This window comes from Pongo abelii, chromosome 5 (genome assembly GCF_028885655.2).
Source record: "Pongo abelii isolate AG06213 chromosome 5, NHGRI_mPonAbe1-v2.0_pri, whole genome shotgun sequence".
NCBI classification, from domain to species: domain Eukaryota; kingdom Metazoa; phylum Chordata; class Mammalia; order Primates; family Hominidae; genus Pongo; species Pongo abelii.
The window spans coordinates 83786898-83809217 of NC_071990.2; the positions used below are offsets into that span (position 1 = coordinate 83786898).

A 22320-nucleotide genomic window follows, 5' to 3' on the forward strand; every position below is an offset into this window, starting at 1 on the left:
TGGAGTGCAGTGGCACAATCTCGGCTCACTGCAACCTCCACTTCCCAGGTTCAAGTGATTCTCCTGCCTCAGCCTCCTGAGTAGCTGGGACTACAGGCGTCCACCACCACACCCTGCTAATTTTTATATTTTTAGTAGAGGCAGGGTTTCACCATGTTGGCCAGGCTGGTCTCGAACTCCTGACCTCAAATGATCCACCCACCTCAGCCTCCCAAAGTGCTGGGACTACAGGTGTGAGCCACCGCACCCGGCCATTGACAGGTTTTAAGCAAAGGAATGGCATAATGTGTCTCTGGCTTCTCTGTGGAGGATGAATTATGCAGACTCAAAAATAGAAGCAGGAATCAGTGGTGTGCTGGAGTGGGCTATAACTGGTTAGAATAATAGAAGAGGAAAAGTGGCAGGTATAGATTTAGGACACATCAGTTAACAGATGCTATTGGAGCTATAGGACTAGAGGAGATAACCTAAAGGGAGAGAAGAGAGGAGGGTTCCTGATTGAACCTTGAAGTAAGGCTTACCCATGAATCGAACATCCACATATAATTTTTGACTCCCCAAAAACTTTACTAATAGCCTGCTATAGACTGGAAGCCTTACTGGTAACATAAACAGTTGATTAACACATTTTGTAGGTTATATGTATAATATGCTGTATTCTTATAATGAAATAAGCTAGAGAAAAGAAAATAGTAAGAAAATCATAAGAGAAAATATATGTACTATTCATTAAGTGGAAGTGGATCATCACAAAGATCTTCATGAACCTCAATGTCTTCACTGTGAGTAGGCAGAGGAAGAGGAGGAGAAAGAAGAGAGGTTGGTCTTGCTGTCTTGGGTAGGTGGTAGAAGTGGAAGAAAATCCACGAAGAAACGGACCCATGCAACTCAAATGCATGTTTTTCAAGGGTCAACTGTACCTCAGCATTTAAAATTGAATAGAAAAGAGAAGCCAACATAAACTGAAAAAGAGAGGCTAAGAGATAACAAACCTTGAGAGGGAAGAGTCCTAGAAGCCAAGAACAAAGTATTGAATACTGCTGAGTTGAATAAAATGAGGGGCTACAGAAGTGACCTTTGGCTTTGGTTAAAGCACATTATGGGTGATTTTTATACGAGTTTTTTTTCCTGGAGGGACAGTCCCATAGGCATTTCAAGTAGTCTGAAGAGTGAATAAAAGATAAGGAAAAAAATAGCAAATATAGAGAAATCTTTCAGGTATTGCCATGAGAGAATAAAGAAATGGGTTGGCAGCCAGAGAGCCTGTGGGGGTCAAGGAAAGGCTATGGGTTTTAGTTTTAGTTTTACTTTTAGACCACGAGAGATTCGGGGGTAGACTTTAGGCTGTAGGCAGGAAAAGAAACTGGCGGTATTGAAGGAGCCTGAGCTAATAGTCCTTGGGAAGGCAAGAGGAGACCAGATTCAGAACACAGCAAAAGGGAGGCCTTTACTGGGAGGAAGGTCCTTTGTCCTTCTTAATGGAAAGAAAAGTAGAGAATATGGGTATAGGTGAAGATAGGTTACAGATTTGTTGGAGGGAAGGTAAGAATATTCTTTTTGCTTCCATTTTCTTAAGTTTGAAACTAGATCTTTAGCAATGATGGAGGGAAGACAGTATTAGGATTCTGAGAAGAGCTGGTATGAAATAGTTGTGTCAAGAATGTAAATTTACCAAGGAAACAGTGTGGGTTAGGATAGTGTTGAGTACCTGTTTGAAGTTTGTGCTTCTCAGTTTAAGTCAACCGGATTGTATGATTTTTTCCTCCAATGTTTAGTTGCTCATGTTCAGGCTGAAAACAAACAAAAAAACATGTAGTTGAGTTTAACCGGGATTGGAGTTTTGTCAGATGAGTATAAAGAGGAAGATTCCACACTCTTTGTCTCTAAGGTAGGATGGGTATGAGAAGGAAAACAGCCTCCATGAAAGTCAAGAGTAATGACTAAGAGTTAGGACTCTAAAGCCAAATTGCTTGTGTTTAAATCCCTACCTCTCCCATTTACTAGCTATATTGCATATCATTTCTATCCTTCAGTTTCCTTACTTGTAAATGTGAGTAATAGTGCCTACTGCAAAGGATCAACTGGGATTAAATTAATTAAAATACACAAAGCACTTGAATAGTTCCTTTCCTGGTATTTAGTAAGTACACTGTAAGGTTAGAAGAGATCTTGTCCTCAGAGAATAATTAAGACTAGAAGGTGACAGGACAAGCTTTGAGGAAAACCATCGATGGTTGGTTGGTTGTTTTTTTTGTTTTGTTTTTTGAGACGGAGTCTTGCTCTGTCGCCTAGGCTGGAGTGCAGTGGCGCAATCTTGGTTCACTGCAAGCTCCGCCTCCCGGGTTCACGCCATTCTCCTGCCTCAGCCTCCCGAGTAGCTGGGACTGCAGGCGTCTGCTGCCATGCCCGGCTAACCTTTTGTACTTTTTTAGTAGAGACGGGGTTTCACCGTGTTAGCCAGGATGGTCTCGATCTCCTGACCTTGTGATCTACCCCCCTCGGTCTCCCAAAGTGTTGGGATTACAAGTGTGAGCCACCGCACCTGGCCAACCATTGATGGGTTTTAAGCAAAGGAATGGCATAATTAAGACTAGAAGGTGACAGGACATGCAGAAGAAAGGCTGATGATCTGTTGAGCACATATCTGAACTTTCCTAGAGTGTATACCATTTGAAAGTTTGAGACAACAGTAAGGGCATGGGAGATTGGATCAGATTAGGGAAGTACAGAGCATCAGGTTTATAATGAGTGACAGTAACCTGTTTGTAAAATACCTAGTAAGTGTTGTCTTCCATCCTTTTTTTTTTTTTTTTTTTTTTTTGAGATGGAGTCTCACTCTGTCCCCAGGCTGGAGTGCAGTGGCGTGATCTTGGCTCACTGCAACCTCCAACTCTGTGGTTCAAGCGATTCTCCTGCCTCACCCTCCCCAGTAGCTGGGATTACAGGCATGCATCACCACACCCAGCTAATTTTTGTATTTTTAGTAGAGACGAGTTTCACCATGTTGGCCAGGATGGTCTTGATCTCCTGACCTCATGATCTGCCCGTCTCACCCTCCCAAAATGCTGGGATTACAGGTGTGAGCCACCATGCCCGGCCTCCATCCATATTTTTACACTCAAGGGAAGTTTCCAGCTGTCTGGAGTGACTGGCTTTATGACTTGACTAAATAAATGATTCCTGAAGATTATTTAGTGACAGTGCCAACATTGGAACCTAGAACTGTTGACCAAAATGAAATAGATTATTAATGGTTACATCTGTTAGATGGTAACAATTACTGAATGGTAATTTTTCATTAGTTAGAAAAGTCTGGAAAGAGCATCTTCTCTTTCATAAACAACAGCAGGGTTTTTTGCCCCATTGCATGGTGCTTACAATAATTCATTAATTTATATTCTTGGGATGTGCTAGAAACACTTAGTCCCCAGATACATCTTTAGAATTGAGTAATAATGAATCTTTCTCTTTTCAGCCCTCCCCTTGCCTTTTGTGGCAAAGGAAGGTGAGAAAGAGAAAATGCAGCTAGTGATAAGCAAACTAGCCAAAGTATCTTTGTGTTGTTATTCTGAAGTGAGGTCTACTCACTTTTTATCAACATTTAAACAGAACTTTTAAAAATTGAGATGGTATGATGCAATATTTCATTTCTTATTTAAATTTTAGCTTTTTACGCTATAAAGTGTAAAAACAAATCTGTACTACCTACTAATTTTTTCATAGGGCATAACTTGCCCAGAGAAATCTAGAGCTTTTATCTTTTTTCATAAACAGCTTTTTTGCTTTATTTTTATATTTGATATATGTTATATTTGTGAGACAAAGCATGACACTAAATTATGTTTCATAACAATCCAGGTCCAATTTATCTGAGTTGTAACTTTGAAAGTATTGCAACTAAATTGTCCAGTGGACTAAAGATCAAGTCAGAGAAACTACAATTAACAGCCCCTAAAAGAAAGATTACAAATGCGACTTTGATTTACTTGCATCACTTTAAACAAGCTAGAATTTTTATTTTTATTTTTTTAAGTTTCCTGGTTATATTAAATAGTTTGTTATTGTATCTCCTGGAAAGTAGCAGGTTATTGAGAGGAGGGAGTTAATTTCAAACAAAACAGCTCATTTGACAGAGATGATGTAAATGTTTGATATAATGTTTAAGATGATGGAAATGTTCTGTATCTTAACTGTAGTGAAGAATCTTGATTGTGGTGATGGTTTTATGGGTGCATGCACTAGTCAGAACTCATCAAATATGTGTATTAAATATATACAGTTTAACAAAGCCATAAAACATGTTTGGCAATAATACTACATTTTAACTAATATTCACAAGACAATTCAACATAGGTTAGTGAGTCCTCAATTTTCCAGTTTGCTGCCAAGAAATTCAGAGCCACATCTGATGCTTAATTATAACTTACTACCCCTCCTAATTAACATACTTGCTTCCCAGTGTTGTTTTGATTTCATAGGAAATAATGACGACAACTGTTTCTTGAGCATTTTCTATGTGCTGGGCACTCTGATAACTTTAGTATGTTACTTATTTAATTTTGACAACCATTCAAGTATAAGTGTTTTCATCTCATTTAATGGATAAGGAAAACTGGTTTGACAAAATTAAGCATGTTGCCCAAGGTCATACAGCTGCTAAGTAAGTATTAGAGCTAGGATTTGGATTTAGGTCATCTTGACTTTAACCCCTGTTCTTGGAGGCCCTACCCTCTACTGCCTGTCTCTTCATCGCCTGGGGTTTCTGTGAAACACTACTCTGTTATTGAGTATGTGTATTTATTTTGTGTTTATTCTGGAGAAGAGGCATGATATAAAGTTTGATACACCATGGGGATATGTTATATTTGCATTATGATCTAAGTCAGTGGTGTTTAAAGTGTGTTATTCACAAACTTTGTTAAGAGACATGGTGAAATAAGCACAGAGATAGAAGTAAACATTTAGAAACTTTTATAGCAATTTAATATTACTGCAACAACTAAAGCACATGATTTTATATTTTAGAAAAGTATTGGTCAGTGATGGGTTGGGTGGAAATACTGATCTTTCACTACAGATAGTTTGAGAAGTATTGACCTAAGCCATTATAAAACAAAATATGGGGGAAAATACATGCGAACCACAATTTTTGTGTATATATTGGATGAAAGGCTTAAAATGGTGTATCTTTACACTTCTCTTCTGATATATAATGAGTAATTTTATTTGCATTAAAGTCATTGTGGAATTACAACTAAATTTTTAGTCCTAGGATTTGACTATTATATTAGTTTTCACGCTGCTGATAAAGACATACCTGAGACTGGGCAATTTACAGAAGAAAGAAGTTTAATTGGACTTACAGTTCCACATGGCTGGGGAAGCCTCACAATCATGGGGAAGGCAAGGAGGAGCAAGTCACGTCTTAATGGATGGCAGCAGGCAAAGGAAAAAAAAAAGCTTGTGCAGGAAAACTCCCTCTTATAATACCATCAGATCTCACCCACCACCAGGAAGACACCATGGGAAAGACCTGCCCCCATGATCCAGTTACCTCCCACCAGGTCCCTCCCACAGCACATGGGAATTCAAGATGAGATTTGGGTGGGGACACAGCCAAACCATATCAAACATCTTTTCATGTGAAAAGTAATACTGCAGCTCTGCTGATGAAACTTCTGCAAAATATCCCTTCTCATTTTTCAGCAATTTAAGATTTTGCTTTTAATATTCTGTTTTATATGTTTGATATAAACATATATCAAACAAGCTATATGAAGTCTTTTTAGTCATATTTAAATAATTAGGAATTTATTGCCTAAAAAAAAAAATGTAAGAAAGTTCAAATTAATTACCTGACCAAACTTTTTAGCTGTAGATGCATACAAGAGTTATAAACCTTACAAACATAGCTGGTCATTATTAATTGACTTTTTTTATAGCAAATAAGAAAAGATTATCTGAAGGATGTGTATGTTGAGATAATATTGCTTAAAAATTATTAGGCTGATAAATGACCCCTATTTTCATTAATAGAAATTACTACTAAATTGCTTGGCAGGTTAATCTTCCTCATGCACTGAATATTATTTATCTTCAAAATGAATGCCATTTTATATCTTATTCTGGAAATCTTGCTAAGGAAAGAAAAAAAAATGTTCCTGCTGATAAAATTTATGCATGTGTTTTACTCCGTCTACCACAAGTACATTCTTATATTCATTGATTAGAATTTAGTTATTTTATACGAATTTTATGTGCTTTCAGAAAATCTAGTCAAGTTGATATTTTCCCTGAGTTTAATTTGGTTCTGCTGTCCTTCTGATTTCTGAGAAACAGAACTAGAAATGTTTTAGGTTGTGTTCACTCTAACCTTCATTCCATATATGTCACTGTTAGTATTTAACTGTTTTATTAGCTATCAAAGTTTATGGCTTTACTTGTTTTAGTGTGCTAGTCTTTTGTATCTGACATACATACAGGTATTGCTTTGTGTGTATGCTGTATGTGTTTGTTTATGGTTAAATCTAGTATTTAAAAGTTTCAGAAACCATGGATTGATAATGAAATAGCTTGTATCATTTTTAATTTATTACCAGTCTTTAACTATTATGTTTAAACACTTTGATCATGAGTCCAACTGTAGCCTCACTATTGTAAGTTATGTGATGTCCAGCATAGAGACATATATAAAACATAGTTCCTGCTCTCAAAGAACTTTCCTGGTAGGAAAATTGCATAGCAAATCTTTATATAAAACAAAAATTAATTTGATGTGCAAGGTTAAGGTTATTTTGATTCACATATTTAAGTTCATATTTATTGTGAGTTCTTCAGAGTACTTCAAAATACTGCTTTATGTTTGATTTGCTGCTCTGAGTCCAAAGCATGAAGGGACAGTAGTGTCCCTCCCACCCCCCAACCGTATTCACCGGGGATATGTTTTAAGACCCCCCTAATGGATGCCTGAAACTGCAGATAGTACCAAACTCTAAATTCTGGGTTTTTTCTATACATATATACCAGTGATAAAGTTTAATTTACAAATTAGGCATAGTACTCTTGTGCTTTACAGCTATTATTAAGTAAAATAAGGGCACAAGCACTGTGCTACCACAACAGTCAGTCTATAACCTACACAGCTACTAAGTGATTAATGGTCAGTTTTCATCTATAGCATGGATACACTGCACAAAGGGAGGGTTCACTTTATTCTGCGAGAGATTTTGTCATGTTACTCAGAATGCTGTGCAATTTAAAACTTATGAATTGTTTATTTCTGGAATTTTTCATGTAATATTTCCAGACTGTGGTTGACTGAGGTTAACTAAAACCCCACAGACAGTGAAAATGTGGATGGGGGTGGGGAAGAAGTACTGTATGACTGTGTTTTCCCCCCCACATAAACTTTATATTATTTTAAGTCCCTTAGCATCAAATATCAAGTTTTAAAGAGAAAAATAGATTATCTTATTTTGTTCTCTACTCTCACCATCCCAATTGGGAATGAAAGTGTCATGAGGTCAGGGATGTTCTCTCTAGTCAGCACCTAAACATAGTGCTTGGCACATGGTATGCTGAAGCAAAATCATTTCATGTCAAATGAAATCACATTTAAGGTGACTACTCTCTCCAAAGATAGGCTTTGGGACTTGTTTTCATTTTTGTGGATAAAATAATTGAAGTAGAGAATTGGGAAACTCGTATTGCCTCTCTTTGGCACAACCTTAACCAAGGAAATTTTGATTTTATAAATCAATAGATTTGTAGCTTTTTTCAATACAAACATTTTACTCATTAGCCGTATTCTTTAGTGGTTTTTAACCTTTTTGTTAAAAAGCAATTGTTTGAGAATATTATGAAAGAAGTAGACTCTCCCCAATGTAAATATATCCTCCATATATCTGATGAGACTTGTAAAATGTAAGACATGTAAATTTCACATGTAATTTAAGGTGATTCATATATTTTGAGTATGCAATTCACCTATTTAAAGTATGTAATATGGGCTGGGCATGGTGGCTCACACCTGTAATGCCAGCACTTTGGGAGGCCAACGCAGGTGGATGACGAGGTCAGGAGTTCGAGACCAGCCTGGCCAGCGTGGTGAAACCCCATCTCTACTAAAAATACAAAAATTAGCCAGGCGTGGTGCCAGGCGCCTGTAATCCCAGCTACTCGGGAGGCTGAAGCAGGATAATTGCTTGAGCCCAGGAGGCGGAGATTGCAGTGAGCTGAGATGGCACCACTGCACTCCAGCACTCCAGCCTGGGTGACAGAATGAGACTCCGTCTCAAAAACAAACAAACAAAATATATATATATAAAATATGATGGTATTCAGTATATTCAGAATTGTAAAACCATCACTATAATCAATTTTAAAACATTTTTGTCACCCCAAAAAGAAACCCTATATTCATTTTGAGGTCATTCTCCATTTCCCACCAATTCCTCTTTTCCTCTTCTCCCCCCACTCTAATCAACCACTAATTTACTTTGTCTCTATAGATTTTTCTATTCCTGACATTTCATATAAATGGAATCATATACTATGTGGTCTTATGTCAATGGCTTCTTTCACTTATAATGTTTTCAAGGTTCATGCGTGTTGTAGTTTGTATCACTATTTCATTCTTTTTTATGACCAAATAATATTCCATGGTATTTTAGTTATTTGTGTGTCAGTTGGTGAATATTTGGGTTATTTCTTCTTTTGGCTATTATGAATAATGCATCTATGAGCATTCACACAAGTTTTTGAGTGGACATATATTTTCATTTCTCTTGTGTCTACACCATACCTAGGAGTGGAATTTCTGGCTTATAGTAATTCTCTGTTGAACCTTGGAGAACTACTAACAGACTGTTTTCCAAAGGAGCTACACCAATTTATGTTCCTCTAGCAGTGTATGAGGGTTCCAGTTTCTACATACCACGCTTATTGTCTTATCTTTTTTATTATAACCGTCCTAGTAGTCATGAAATATTCTTGTGGTTTTGATTTGTTTCCCTGATAATTAATTATGTGGAGTGTCATTTTACGTACTTATTGACCATTTGTACATTTTCCTTTTAGAAATGTCCATTCACGTCTCTTGCCCACTTTTGAATTATTTGTCTTTTTATTATTGGCTTGGAAGAGTTTTTTATTATCTAGTTTAAGTCTCATCAGATATATGGAGGATATATTTTCTCCTATTCTGTCAGCTGTCTTTTCACTTTCTTGATGTTATCCTTTGCAACACGAAAGTTTTACTTCTGATGAAGTCCAATTTATTTTTTCTTTTGTTGCTTGTGTTTTGGTTTTTAATTTAATTTTATTGTATTTATTTTTTTTTGAGATGGAATCTCACTCTGTTGCACAGGCTGGGGTGCAGTGGCGTAATCTTGGCTCACTGCAGCCTCGGACTGCCGGATTCAAGTGATAGTCCTGCCTCAGCCTCCTGAGTAACTGGGATTACAGGCATGAGCCACCACATCTGGCTGATTTTTGTATTTTTAGTGGAGACGAGGTTTCACCATGTTGGCCAGCCTGGTCTTGAACTCCTGACCTCAAGCGATCTGCCTGCCTCGGCCTCCTGAAGTGCTAGGATTACAGGCGTGAGCCACCGTGCCTGGCTTTCAGTTTTATTTCTAAGAAGACTTTACCTAGCCACAGGTCACAAAGATTTAATCCTATATTTTTTTTCTGAGTGTTTTATAGTTCTAGCTGTTACATTTAGGTCTCTGATCTATTTTAAAGTAACTTTTGTATAGATGTGAAGGAGTCAACTTTGTTCTTTTGCACATGGGATATTCAGTTATCCCAAACTACTTGTTGGAAAGACTATTCTTACCTTGGTTGAATTGTGTTAGCATCCCCTAAGGCCCACTCTTAGACCTTCCTGTAGGTCCATGCACCCAGCTCTAGAGAAAGGTACCAAGTTAGTTAGAAGTCAGTTAGGGTACCAGAAAAATTAAAGGGGAGCCACATTGGTTTCTAAGTAGAACCTTAATTAAATTATTCCTATTACCCTAGATTATGTATTGCTGTGTAACAAATTACCCCTGAACTCAGTGGCCTATAACAAAATCTTCTGTGGGTCTTGAATTTGAGAGACTTAGCTCATGTATTCCTGGCTTCAGGTTGCTCATGAAGTTATAGTCAGGATGCCAGTTGGGGCCACAGTCAAATTAAGGCTTGGCTGAGGATGGAGGATCTGCTTCTAAGGTGGCTTACTCACATGGCTGTATAGAAAGCTTCAGCTCCTTGTCACGAGACCTGCCTTCTCCATAGGGCTCCTTGAAAGTGTCTTCATGATGTGGCAGCTAGCTCCCCGCAGAACTAATGATAAGAGAGTAAAGAGGAAACCAAAGTGCTTTTATGACCTGTTGGCCATTACACATTGTCTCTTCTACTCTATTCTTTTCATTAGAAATGAGTCACAAAGTTGACCCTAAGGTGCTGGGGGATTGGGAACCACTTTTTCAAAGAAATATCAAAAAATTTGTGGATTTGTTTTTTTGCTTTAATAGAGACAGAGTCTTGCTCTGTCACCCAGTCATATTTCATTGCAGCCTTGAACTCTTGGGCTCAAGCTATCCTCTCACTTCAGCCTCCTGAGTAGCTGGGACTACAGGTGCCACCCTGCCTGGCTAATTTTTATTTTTATTTTTTTTTAGAGACAGGATCTCACTGTGTTGCCAGTGCTGGTCTTGAAACCTTGACCTTAGGCCGTACTCCATCCTCAAGCCTCCCAAGTAGCTGGGATTACAGGTGTGAGCCACTGTACTCAGCTGTGGACATACTTTAAACCACTACATGTTCTTGTCAGTTTTATTCAAAGTAAAGTCTAATTCCAAACAGCTAACGGGCCTTCATACTAGATGCTCACTTACTACTTAATAAAATGATCTCTGAATCATTCATTTGTTTTTCTTTCTTCCCCTATGTTCTTGATTCTTCCAATCTAACCAGACAATGTATTTTAGGATCAAAACAAAGTAGAGGAGCATGTATATATCAGAAATGTTACATAAACAAATATGACAGAGAAATAACATGATTCTAAATTGAAATAAGTATAAGAAAATTTTCTATGCTTTTACTTAGTTTTCACAGTCATTTTTCCAATTCCTAGGAAGGAACACACAAGTAGTTATCTTTCAGGCTGTCTTTGAATACTTCCATGACCCTGAACACTAGCTGAGGAGAGTTTCAACCACTGCTAACAGTAAGAAACATTTTCAAGTTAGTCATTACCTTTGTAGTAAGATCATATGAACCCGTTTTAATACTTTATAACCTTGGTTCCTCCTGCAAACTCTTTTGTAGGTAATGACTTTACATGAGTTTGGAACTGGTCTCTAGTGGGAAGTTGTGGGAGGATGAACACAGAAGAGCTGGAGTTATTGAGTGACTCCAAATACAGAAACTATGTAGCTGCAATTGACAAAGCACTAAAGAATTTTGAATACTCCAGTGAATGGGCAGATTTGATATCAGCACTTGGAAAACTTAATAAGGTATGTCTGTATTATCCATTTCATAAAAGGAGTAAAAATTAGAAATCTATGTTTGTACTTGTTAGATTTCTCGAAATCTTGAAGTAAGAATGCAAAAACATAAATGAACCTTAGATTACTCTTGGTAGTGCTATTTTTCTTCATGAGTTGCATGCCTGTGTAGTCAGGCATATTGTTAAGGCTTTGGAAGTTTTAATTCAAAGAAATAACAGTGCTTGAAAAATATAGTTATCGCCATGATTATCAGCTATAAAAACAGAAGAGAAGGAAGCAAATATGCTAACTATGAGGGCTAGTGAATTTCTGTAATGGAGCATCAGATATGGTGCTGGAATTCCTGGCAGCAAAATGAAAACCTACAAATGGAAAGCAGTAATTCCTGTGTTCTTTCCAAATGATATATAGCAACAAGGAAACATTTTCTATCCTGGCAAGCTATAGTTATAATTTGGTACTTTTTACAAAGGCAAGTATATACAAGCAGTTGTTTACGCCTTGCAGCTTGTCCTTGAGTAATTCTTCTTGACATGTCTGGTTTTTATTCAGTTATTGTTGTGGCATCATTGATCAACTTCTGGCTCTTCATTTTGACCTTTTTATTTTTTAAACATCAATTTTTTTCACCGCATACCCATAGTTAAGGTTTTTTTAAAAATTGTTATTGAATGGGAGTGTTTCTGAATATTAAAGGGGTTAGATAGGAAAGGAGTGGCCTTCCAATAACTATTTTATTTTATTTTCTTTTATTTGAGACAAGGTCTTACTCTTTCACCCAGGCTGGAGTCCAGTGGCATGATCATAGCTCATCGCAGACTCCTGGGCTCAAGGGATCCTCCCACCTCAGCCTTCTGAGTAGGTGGGACTGCAGGCATGCCACCATGCCTGGCTAGTTATTTTTTTAGAGATAGGATCTTGCTATGTTGACCAGGGTAGTCTTGAACTCTTGGCCTCAAGTGATCCTCCCACCTCAGCCTCCCAAAGTGCTGGGATTACAGACATTAGCCACTATGCCCAGCCTATCAAATAGCTTAACATACAAATTAGGAAAGAATTTTGTTTTAAAATACATACTAAGATATGTGGGGAAAAAAATACAGATAGTTTTTCCTCTGCTCTCACACCACGACAATCAATGCAGAAGACTTCTATAACCCTTAACCAAGTGGTTATTTCTCCCTTATCAGCAAGCAAGCAGTTCTACAGTGGATACCAGCTGGATGTGCTGCAGTTCAATTTGGATACTATCTACCTGGAGATAGTATCAGATCCCACAGGTTGAGGGCTGAGCCTCATAAGACTGTCCTCCTGTTTTGATGCCAATCACAAGCCCTAGTTTGTTTTACCTGTGCTTCTGATCAACTGGCTATAAAGTTCCACAATCCTTTCTTTAGCTTTAATTTGCTAGAGCGGCTCACAGAGCTTAGGGTACTGGTTCATTATGAAGGACATTACAAAGGATACAAGTGAAGAGATGCATAGTGTGAGGTATGGGTGAAGGGACGTAGAACTTTCATGCCCTCCTCAGGAGTACCACCCTCCAGGAAACTCTGCATGTATTCAGCTGGCCTGGACACTCTCTAATCATCCTTTTGGGCCTTTTGAGACTTCATTGGATAGGCATGATTGAAGTATGGACAGCTGTGTAGAAATGTGATAGGACAGAAAAGATATGATGTAATACTAACAGACTAAGTGGGGGAACCCAGCAAGGCCCGTCTGTCAGATTTTTCTTGACCTCTCTGTACAGCATTCCTTCCTTCTGGGTATGGGGCAGGACCCCTTCTGAAATGGGGGTCTTTGACCTACAATGAGACCAAGTAGTCCAGAGAATTTTGTTACGGCCAGCTCCGAGACAGGGGAAGATTCCTGCCTTAGGGAGAAAAAGGAGATGAGAAGAGGGCCGGAAAAGTCAGAGAGAAATTATTTTCTGAGTCCTGCTTCTGAGGCCCAAAGTTCCCCATATTATAATAAGGGCTATGGGAGTTATGAGCCAGGAACCATGGATGAAAACCTACAGACACTCTCACTCACAATACCACACCCGGATGCTAGTTTTCAACCTGATATGACTGATAATCACTTTGATATCATAAAAAGAAAAGTTATCATTTTTAGTATGTCAAGGATTTGTCTTAAAATTTGATTCAGAAGCTTCTCTTTGACATGTTAGAACTTCTAACATTTATCATTTGAAGTTTGAATAATTCTTTATTTCTTTACAACATCCACAAGAAATTCCATCTAAAAGTACAAGTTTGCTTAAAGGTCGTTAGGTTCTTTTTTTTTCTAAAGAGTTCTGAAGAGTCTGTTTCTGAAGATATACGGGGAACTCTTTTTAAAGGCAAGTCATTAAATGATAGAAATTAATTTGCCTAATTAATTAGGTACATAATTAGTTTTTTAGATTAACCAATATTCATGAAAACAGATTTCATGGTATCTGGATAACTCAAAGAAGAATACCCAAGTTGTTTATGAAACTTAGCCAAAATTGTGATGGAACAAGGCAAGGATTACATATGTGTGTATGTGTGTGTGCGTGTGTGTGTATATATATGTATACATGTATATACACACACACGCACTCATACATACTCTTTTACATATATACTCTTATACTGCCTTTGATGGTCATTTCATATATTATGGCAAAAATACACGATTACTTTTGCACTAACCTAATATTTCAACCTCAGTTTATTCTGTAAAATAAGACTTTGTATATCTCTTCTAAATTCCAGTTCTAACATAGTCTGTATTCATTCTGAGTCTTCACTTCATGACATTCTATCAATACTTGATTATAATACTGACTTCTAGGTTCAAACTAAAGGATTACATTTATTATAAGATCTTCTTTACTTAACTAATCTCCTTTGAGTGGTTGGTAAGATAGGATCTCTGTACAGAAATTCTGCCCTGACCATTATTTCTAAGGAAATGTTATGGTTGAATAAATAAAACAAAAAGTTGTTTTGTCCAGTTAGAAAAATCAGTTTATAAAAACAAATGGGCAGTGATAATCTCATGTAGATTTTCTTATAAGCATTAGAATTACTTGCTATAATTTGATATACTAGGACAATGGTTGTACCTCTTCCAAGTACTGTAAGTATCTATTGTGAGGCCAGACTTTATTTCAAAGTAGCAAAAATAGATTGAAGACTGTAACATTCCATGTTACATGTTCATGTAACATTCCAGCTGTCTTCTCACATCAAATATTAAAAATTTACCAAAAAAAATCTAAAATACCTCTCTTCTCCATAAATTTGTTTCGGAAAATATCATTTTTCATTAAAAATGTTATTCTGTTAACAGGTAACGAGTTTATTTTTTAAACAAATTAATAAAGTTTGTAATATTTCCTCAGTTTTAGTTTTAAATATGGTATATATAGGCAAATGTAGCTAACAAAACACAAAGACCTACAATGATCATTTTTTATAATACTATGCTAGAAAATGGAAGTAAAATGAATGCAATATTTTTTCTCAACTACATTAAAATGCTTTCTTCAAGGTTTTACAAAACAATGCAAAGTACCAAGTAGTACCCAAAAAGCTGACCATAGGCAAACGCCTAGCTCAATGTCTACATCCAGCATTACCAGGTGGAGTTCATCGGAAGGCACTTGAAACATATGAAATTATCTTCAAAATAATTGGACCTAAGCGACTTGCCAAAGATCTTTTTTTATATAGGTAAGAATAATTTTACTATATATATACAAATAATATAAAGAAAATGTATTGCTAAACTATTTTATACTTTCTGCACTAAAAACTAAAAATTGAAAATTTCTTAATGATTAGAAGTTTTCAGATATCAGTCTTTGTTTTGTTTGAGACGGAGTCTTGCTCTGTCACCCAGGCTGGAGTGCAGTGGCCCAATCTCGGCTCACTGCAAGCTCTGCCTCCCGGGTTCATGCCATTCTCCTGCCTCAGCCTCCCCAGCAGTTGGGACTACAGGCGCCCGCCACCATGCCCGACTAATTTTTTTATATTTTTAGTAGAGGCGAGGTTTCACCGTGTTAGCCAGGATGGTCTCGATCTCCTGACCTCGTGATCTGCCCACCTCTGCCTCCCAAAGTGCTGGGATTACAGGTGTGAGCCACCATGCCTGGCCTTAGATATCCATCTTAAATATTTGAGTTAAGTGATTCAGAAAAATGTAGAACGGTCTTTAATGTCTTTTTGTTTTTTATTCTTAGATATCATTTATTAAAAGTTTTCATTCAAAGTTGTCGAGACTATAGTAGATTCTACCTTTTTAAGCTTGAAAACTGGCCTGAGAAAAAAATAGGATACCTTGATCCCTCAGCAACTTTCAACATCGTTGACTCTTCTCCACTTAAAACAGTCTTTTCCTTTGGCTTTCATTGTACCACATTTTCCTGTTCAGTTACTCTTTCTCAGTCTCCTTTACCAGTCTTTCCTCCTTTACCCAAACTCCACACAGAGTTTCTTAGGGCTCATTTAGTGCAGCACCTTCTTATGTTTTCACTTTGTAATCTCTCCTTAGGCAAACTTAGCCATACCCATGATTTATTTTTTATTTTAAATTTTATTGTATACATTTAAGATACACAACATGATGTGAGATACCTACAGATAAGAAAACAATTACTATAGATAAACAAATTAACATAGCCATCATCTTACATAGTTATCTATTTTTTGTGTATGTGGCAGGAGCAGTTAAAATCTATTCATTTAGTAAAAATCCCAAATAAAATATTATTAATTATAGTCTTCATGTTGTACATTAGATCTCTAGATTTGTTCATCTGACATTTCCCATTTCCTCCTGCCCCTGGTAACAACTGTTTTATCTTCTATATGCTGACTGCCAGCTGGACATTTCCAGTGCTGGCAGCAGCTTTAAACTCCTGCTTGCTTGACATCTCCGTATAGATCTTTAAAGGCAACTAAAGTTCAACCTGTTTAAAACTAAACTTTCCTCTTCTCCTATTGACCTGACCTTCCTGCAATGTACTGTATTAAAGCTCAATAAATGGTATCACCATCTATCCATTTATATAACCCTGAAATCCGAGAGTTACACTTGTTACGTTGTTTTCCCCACCCACATTTTCCCACCTCCAGTGTACACAGTCTGTTGTTCAGAGTTATATCTCATGGTAGTTAAGAGATGGTAGAGTCAAACTAGCTCTGTGATCTGGGGCCATTGTCCTCACCTGTTTGTGTTTGTGTCCTCACTTGCACAACAGAAATAAGATTATCAACCTCATAGGGTGGTTAATAGAATTGAAAGAGTTCATACATGTAAAATGCAATGGGCAACTTATAATAAGTTCTTAATATGTGTTAGCTACTATTCTGATATATGTCTCAAATACATCTACTTCCCTGAACCTTCACTGGCAGCATGCAGTCTAAGTAAGCATCATCTCTAGCTCAGGCTTCCTCACTGGCGTAACATTCATCCACTATCTGTTCTTATCCTCTTCTACCCTGTTCTCCACATAGTACCAGTTTAATCTTTTTAATATATTAAATAATGTTACTGTCTTGCTAAAAAGCTGTGTTGACTTCTTCTTAGCACACTTCAGAAAAATTAAGAAAAAGGCTTTAACATGGCTTTGAATACTTTACTTCCTGAAGTACTCTGACCCTGGCTCTGTCAGTGACCTCTACTCTTAATAAACTAAAACAAAACTGTTATTCTTTTCCCCACAGTTTATTCCACTCAAGTACATAGGTCTCTTTGCTTATTATTCCTCATTTTCTTTGCTATTCTCTTGCCCTGTAATTCTCAAATCCAGGTCCTGATCAAATATCAGCTCCTCAGAAGACTTGCTTAATTATCATCTGAAATGGCCCTTCTTCCACATTTTTATCCCTAGTATTCTGTTCTATTGTGATGTGTTTTTAGGTAGGTTTTTTTATTATTATTATTTATCCTGTTGGTATTTGTTAGACTTTAAAAAATCTGTGAATTGGATAAAAAGGAATGAAATAATGGCATTCACAGTAACCTAAATGGAATTGGAGACCATTATTCTAAATGAAGTAACTCAGGAATGGAAAAACAAACATCGTATCTTCTCACTTGTAAGCGAGAGCTAAGCTATGAGGATGCAAAAGCATAGAATGATACGGTGGACTTTGGGGACCCAGGAGAAAGGGTATAATGGGGTGAGTGGTAATAGACTACACTTTGGGTACAGTGTACCCTGCTTGGGTGATGGGTGCACCAAAATCTCAGAAATTGCCACCAAAGAACTTATTCATGTAACCAAACACCACCTTTTCCCCAAAAAACCATTAAAAAATTTTTTTTAATCTATGAATTGATGCCTTTCACCAATTTTAGAAAATTTTCAACCACTATCTTTTGAGATTGCCTTCACCACATCTGTTCTCTCCCCACTTATTAGGTCTTCCCACTATGGCTTCTCCATCTCTTAACCATTTTTCATATTTTCTAACTTTTTGTCCTTCTGTGCTTCATTCTCAGGAATTTCTTCTGACCTAGTTCTAGGTCACTAATTCTGTCTCTCCTTTTTTTAACGACTTAACTTTTCTTTTAAACTGTTGATATAATTTACATTCAATAAAATGAACAGATCATAAATGTTCAGTGTGATGAGTTTTGACAAATTTAGTCAATTTCGTAGCCACCGTTCAAAATAAGATAAAAAACATTCTTGTCAACCCAGCAAGTTCCCTCCTACCCCCTTCTAGTGAAAACCCCTACTATCCAACTATATGTATTTCCCTTATTCTGCAGCTTAACTTTCAAAACTTTCTAAATGGTATCTTTGAAGAACCAAAAGTTCTTTATGCTGTCTTTTTGAAGAAAGTTTTTTTTAGTTTAATGAAATCTGATTTATCAACCTTTTATTAAGTAGTCCTTTTTGCTTCTTATTTAAGAAATCTTTGCTTGGTATATTGCTGCTAGAATGTAGAAATACGAAGGTATTTTTCTGTATTGACATTGTATTCAGAAACTTTGTCAAGTTCACTTCTTCTTTCTAATAGCTTTTGGAATTTTGAGATATAGTCATACTATCTGTGAATGGTGAGTTTTCTTTTCCGATTTTAATAATTTCATACCTTTTTTTGCCTTATTGTATTGACTAGGGTCTACAGTAAAGTGTTAAAGAGAGTAGGGGCAAGTATATCTTTGTCTTATTTCTCACTTCAGGTAGAAAATGTTAAATATTTTTGAAGGTTCAATCAACCCTTCATTTCTGGAATATATCCAGTTGGCTCATGCTTTAGAATCCTTTTTGTATCACTGGATTTACTTTGGGTTTTTTTTTGGTGGTTTTTTTGTTTTGTTTTGTTTTGTTTTGTTTTTTTGTAGTTTTCCATCTTTGTTTAGTAGAGAATGGCTATGATTTTACATTTTTATCTAATTTTGGGTTCAGGTTTATGCTAACTTTCAAATTGTTCTGTTATTCTGTTCTCTGGAACAGTTTTCCTAACATTGGTATAATTAGAAGGTTTTATCTGAAATTTATCTTTGTAGGAAGATATGTAATTACAGATTAATTTCTTTAGTAGTTATGAGACTATTCAAATCTATTTATGTCAGTTTTAATAAGTTTTTTCTCTCAAAATTTGCCTATTTTTACTAAATTTTTAGATGCATCAGCCTAAAGTTCTTAATATACTGTTATCTTTGTAACATGTAGGATCTATAGTGATGTCTCCTCTTTCACTCTTGATATTGGTGACTCAAGCCATCCTTTTTTTTTAATTGATCAGTCTTATCAGGAGATTATCAATTTTGTTAGTCTTTTTAAAAACCAACTTTTATTTACTGATCCTTTCTACTGTGTATGTGTTTACTCTCTCATTTTTGCTCAGATAAGCCTTCTCTGACCACCCTATTTAGAACCTGCCTCTGCTCCACTCTCCTTGTTATTCTCCTGTAACTTTTTCTCCTCTGCTGTAACATTTATCACCATCTGATATGTATGTATGTATGTGTTAAAACATACAATAACCAAGCAATTAAAATATATACGTATATACTCTCCAAAAAATAAGCTTTATGAGGTTAAAGAGCAGGGATTTCTTACTGTGATTAAGTGCTCTATTCTCAGTATCCTGAAGAACTGACAGATATAGACTGTTAATAAATATTTGTTTAATGAATAAAGAAATGCTATTTGTTATACTCAATTCTTTGATATTTTAAAATATTATTAAAGAGAAATGAACATGAATGTCTTTTTTTTTTTTTTTTTTTGAGACAGAGTCTTGCTCTGTCACCCAAGCTGGAGTGCAGTGGCACAATCTTGGCCCACTGCAACCTCCGCCTCCCAGGTTCAAGCAATTCTCCTTCCTCAGCCTCCCAAGTAGCTGGGATTACAGGCACATGCCACCATACCCAGCTAATTTTTGTATTTTTAGTAGAGACGGGGTTTCACTATGTTGGCCAGGCTGGTCTCAAACTCCTGACTTTGTGATCTCCCTGCCTCGGCCTCCCAAAGTGCTGAGATTACAGGCGTGAGCCACTGGGCCCAGTTGAGCATGGATGTCTTAAAGATAGTATGTAAGGCCAGTAAAGGTATTTTTGATAGTAATAAATAATACATTCAAAGAATGATGTTAAGAAAACTGAGCATTGCTGAATCATGTTGCATGTAATTATCTAATAATTGGTAGATTTTCCTTTCTCAAGGCAAGATTTACATAATTTATGCCTGCTACTTTCTAACTCTTAACAGAAAGTTTAAGCAACACAGTTACTCTTCAGCTGTAGTATACCTATTTTTGTCATTAGTCTGTTACGTAAAATTAAATCTAGAATACCATTTCTAAATATGGCAGATATTCTTGTACACATACACACATGTTATGGAGTAAATGATATCATTGTTCTATACTTTTTTGAAGTATAACTATTTCAAAAACTAAAGTTTATATTAAATGTAGATGTTTATTTTTAATTAATGATTTTTTTTCATCTCAAGGTTTATGGTTTAACATAATTAAATACAAATACTTTTAAAGTTCTATGACCTGTTACATGGTAGAATACCATATTGCCTCTTCAAGCTTATTTCTTTTTAATGTGATACAGTGCACAAAGATGTTATGGCTAGAAGTGGAGTTTGAATGCCTTAAAATATTTAGATGGGTATGTAAAGTGAGCTTTTGGTAATATAAATCTGGATTGCAGACTAGACAGATACCGCAAAGCAGTCAGCATTTAGGTGGCAGTTGAAGCCAAGAGAATAATTGAAATTACCTAGGTACATTGTAAATAACAAGGAGGAAAAAAAGGAATGAGATCATTTTAAGAGTATTTAGGAGTCTCAGTATTTAAATAGCAGATGGGGGAAAGTAGCCAGTGAAAAAGAGTCAGAGATAGAAAACATACCAGGAGGCTGGGCTCAGTGGCTCACGCCTGTAATCCCAGCACTTTGGTAGGCCGAGGTGGGTGGATTACCTGAGGTCAGGAGTTCAAGACCAGACTGCCCAACATGGTGAAACCTCATCTTAACTAAAAATACAAAAATTAGTTGGGTGTGGTGGTGAGTGCCTGTAATACCAGCTACTGGGGAGGCTGAGGCATGAGAATCACTTGAACCTGAGGAGGTGGAGGTTGCAGTGAGCCGATTGCACCACTGCACTTCAGCATGGGCAACAGAGTGAGAGTCCATCTAAAAAAAAAAAAGAGAGAAAAGAAAGGAAAATGTACCAGGAGACAAAGCAATCTTGGAAGTCAGAAGGAAAGAGTGCTTCAAGAGAATGCTCTGGTTAATAGTATCACATGTTAAATAAAATAGGATAAGGTCTGAAGGTAGAGCATTGGATCTGGCAATTGATAGACATTTGGTCATTGGTGACCAAAATGAGAACAGTTTCAGTGGAGGAGGTAGAAGTATCATGATTGATTAATGATGGAAGATAATAAATAGAAGAAATTCATAAAAAAATGTATATTTTAACAATTGATAGCAGATGGTAGCTTTAAGCCAGGTTAGTTAGAATAAAGATTTTGGGGTTTGGTTGTTGCTGTTATTTTTTTCTCGTTTTAGAATTATGAGGAAATATGTGAGTACATTTGTATTAAAAAGCAAAGATGTCAGTTCAGGAAGAAAAATTACAGAAAAGAAAAAAGATAATGGATGAAGCAGGTACCTGGACAGGCGGGTCATGGCCCTGGGGCACATGGAAAAAAAGGTAGCGTGGAAGAGACTGAGAGACTATGACTGTATCTTTAGATCAAACAGTACCTAAAATGGGAGACAGAAAAGTAGAAAACTGAAGCCATTCTTTCTTGATGATTTCTGTTTTTTATAAACTAGGAGCAAGAGAGATTCCTAATTCATTTGTTCATCACTTGCTACGTACAGGACATGGTGTTTGAAACTTAGGATACAGAAATAAAAATACAGTCATGGCCCTTTGTTTTCTGATATTTACAGTCTGTTGGAAAAGACAGACATTAAGCAATTCAAATAAAGAATGATAAGTGTTTTAGTGAGTAAATATTGGGTACTATGAGAACATCAAATAGGGGGCCTAACCTAGTCTAATTAGGAGATAGTCTCCCTAAGGAAATGGCTTCTTAGGCTGAGGCCTGAAAGTTTGGGAATCCCCCAGACAAGGAGGTTATAAGTAAGGGAGTGGGAATTGTATCTGTCAGAGCAGCATATGGAAAGGTATGGGCACTGAAAAGAGCATAGAAAGTTCTGAAAGGAACTAGAAAGGAATTCTTCAGTATAACTGGAGCAGAGGGTACAGGAGTAAAATTGGTGAGTATAAATGGATTGTACAGAGGTATGTAGTAGCCATTTCTTAAAAGATGTTAAAGTCCACATTGG

At 36.6% G+C, this 22320-nt stretch overlaps 1 protein-coding gene and 1 long non-coding RNA gene across 29 annotated transcripts in view; one reads left to right on the plus strand and one right to left on the minus strand.

Moving 5' to 3' along the window:
- Positions 1-22320, plus strand: part of DOP1A (DOP1 leucine zipper like protein A) — a 101585-nt gene that overhangs the window by 18297 nt on the left and 60968 nt on the right. For 13 of the 27 annotated variants that reach the window (XM_054557789.2, XM_054557797.2, XM_024248112.3 and 10 more), the window contains 3 exons: positions 11123-11215; positions 11317-11507; positions 15030-15211. In XM_054557789.2, the coding sequence (XP_054413764.1) occupies positions 11370-11507; positions 15030-15211 (320 nt within the window). In that variant the 5' untranslated portion in view covers positions 11123-11215; positions 11317-11369. Of the gene's footprint in view, positions 1-11122; positions 11216-11316; positions 11508-15029; positions 15212-17295; positions 17406-22320 lie in introns of those variants that run through there. The other 14 variants (XM_054557788.2, XM_063724880.1, XM_063724881.1 and 11 more) reach the window with 3 other exon arrangements.
- The window catches only part of LOC129059986 (uncharacterized), a 43033-nt gene that overhangs the window by 13883 nt on the left and 6830 nt on the right, over positions 1-22320 (minus strand). For both annotated transcript variants that reach the window (XR_008526268.2, XR_008526267.2), the window contains exons 2-3: positions 10226-10326; positions 1709-1790 (exon numbers count right to left, since the gene is read on the minus strand). This is a non-coding gene — a long non-coding RNA (uncharacterized LOC129059986). The remainder of the gene's footprint in view (positions 1-1708; positions 1791-10225; positions 10327-22320) is intronic.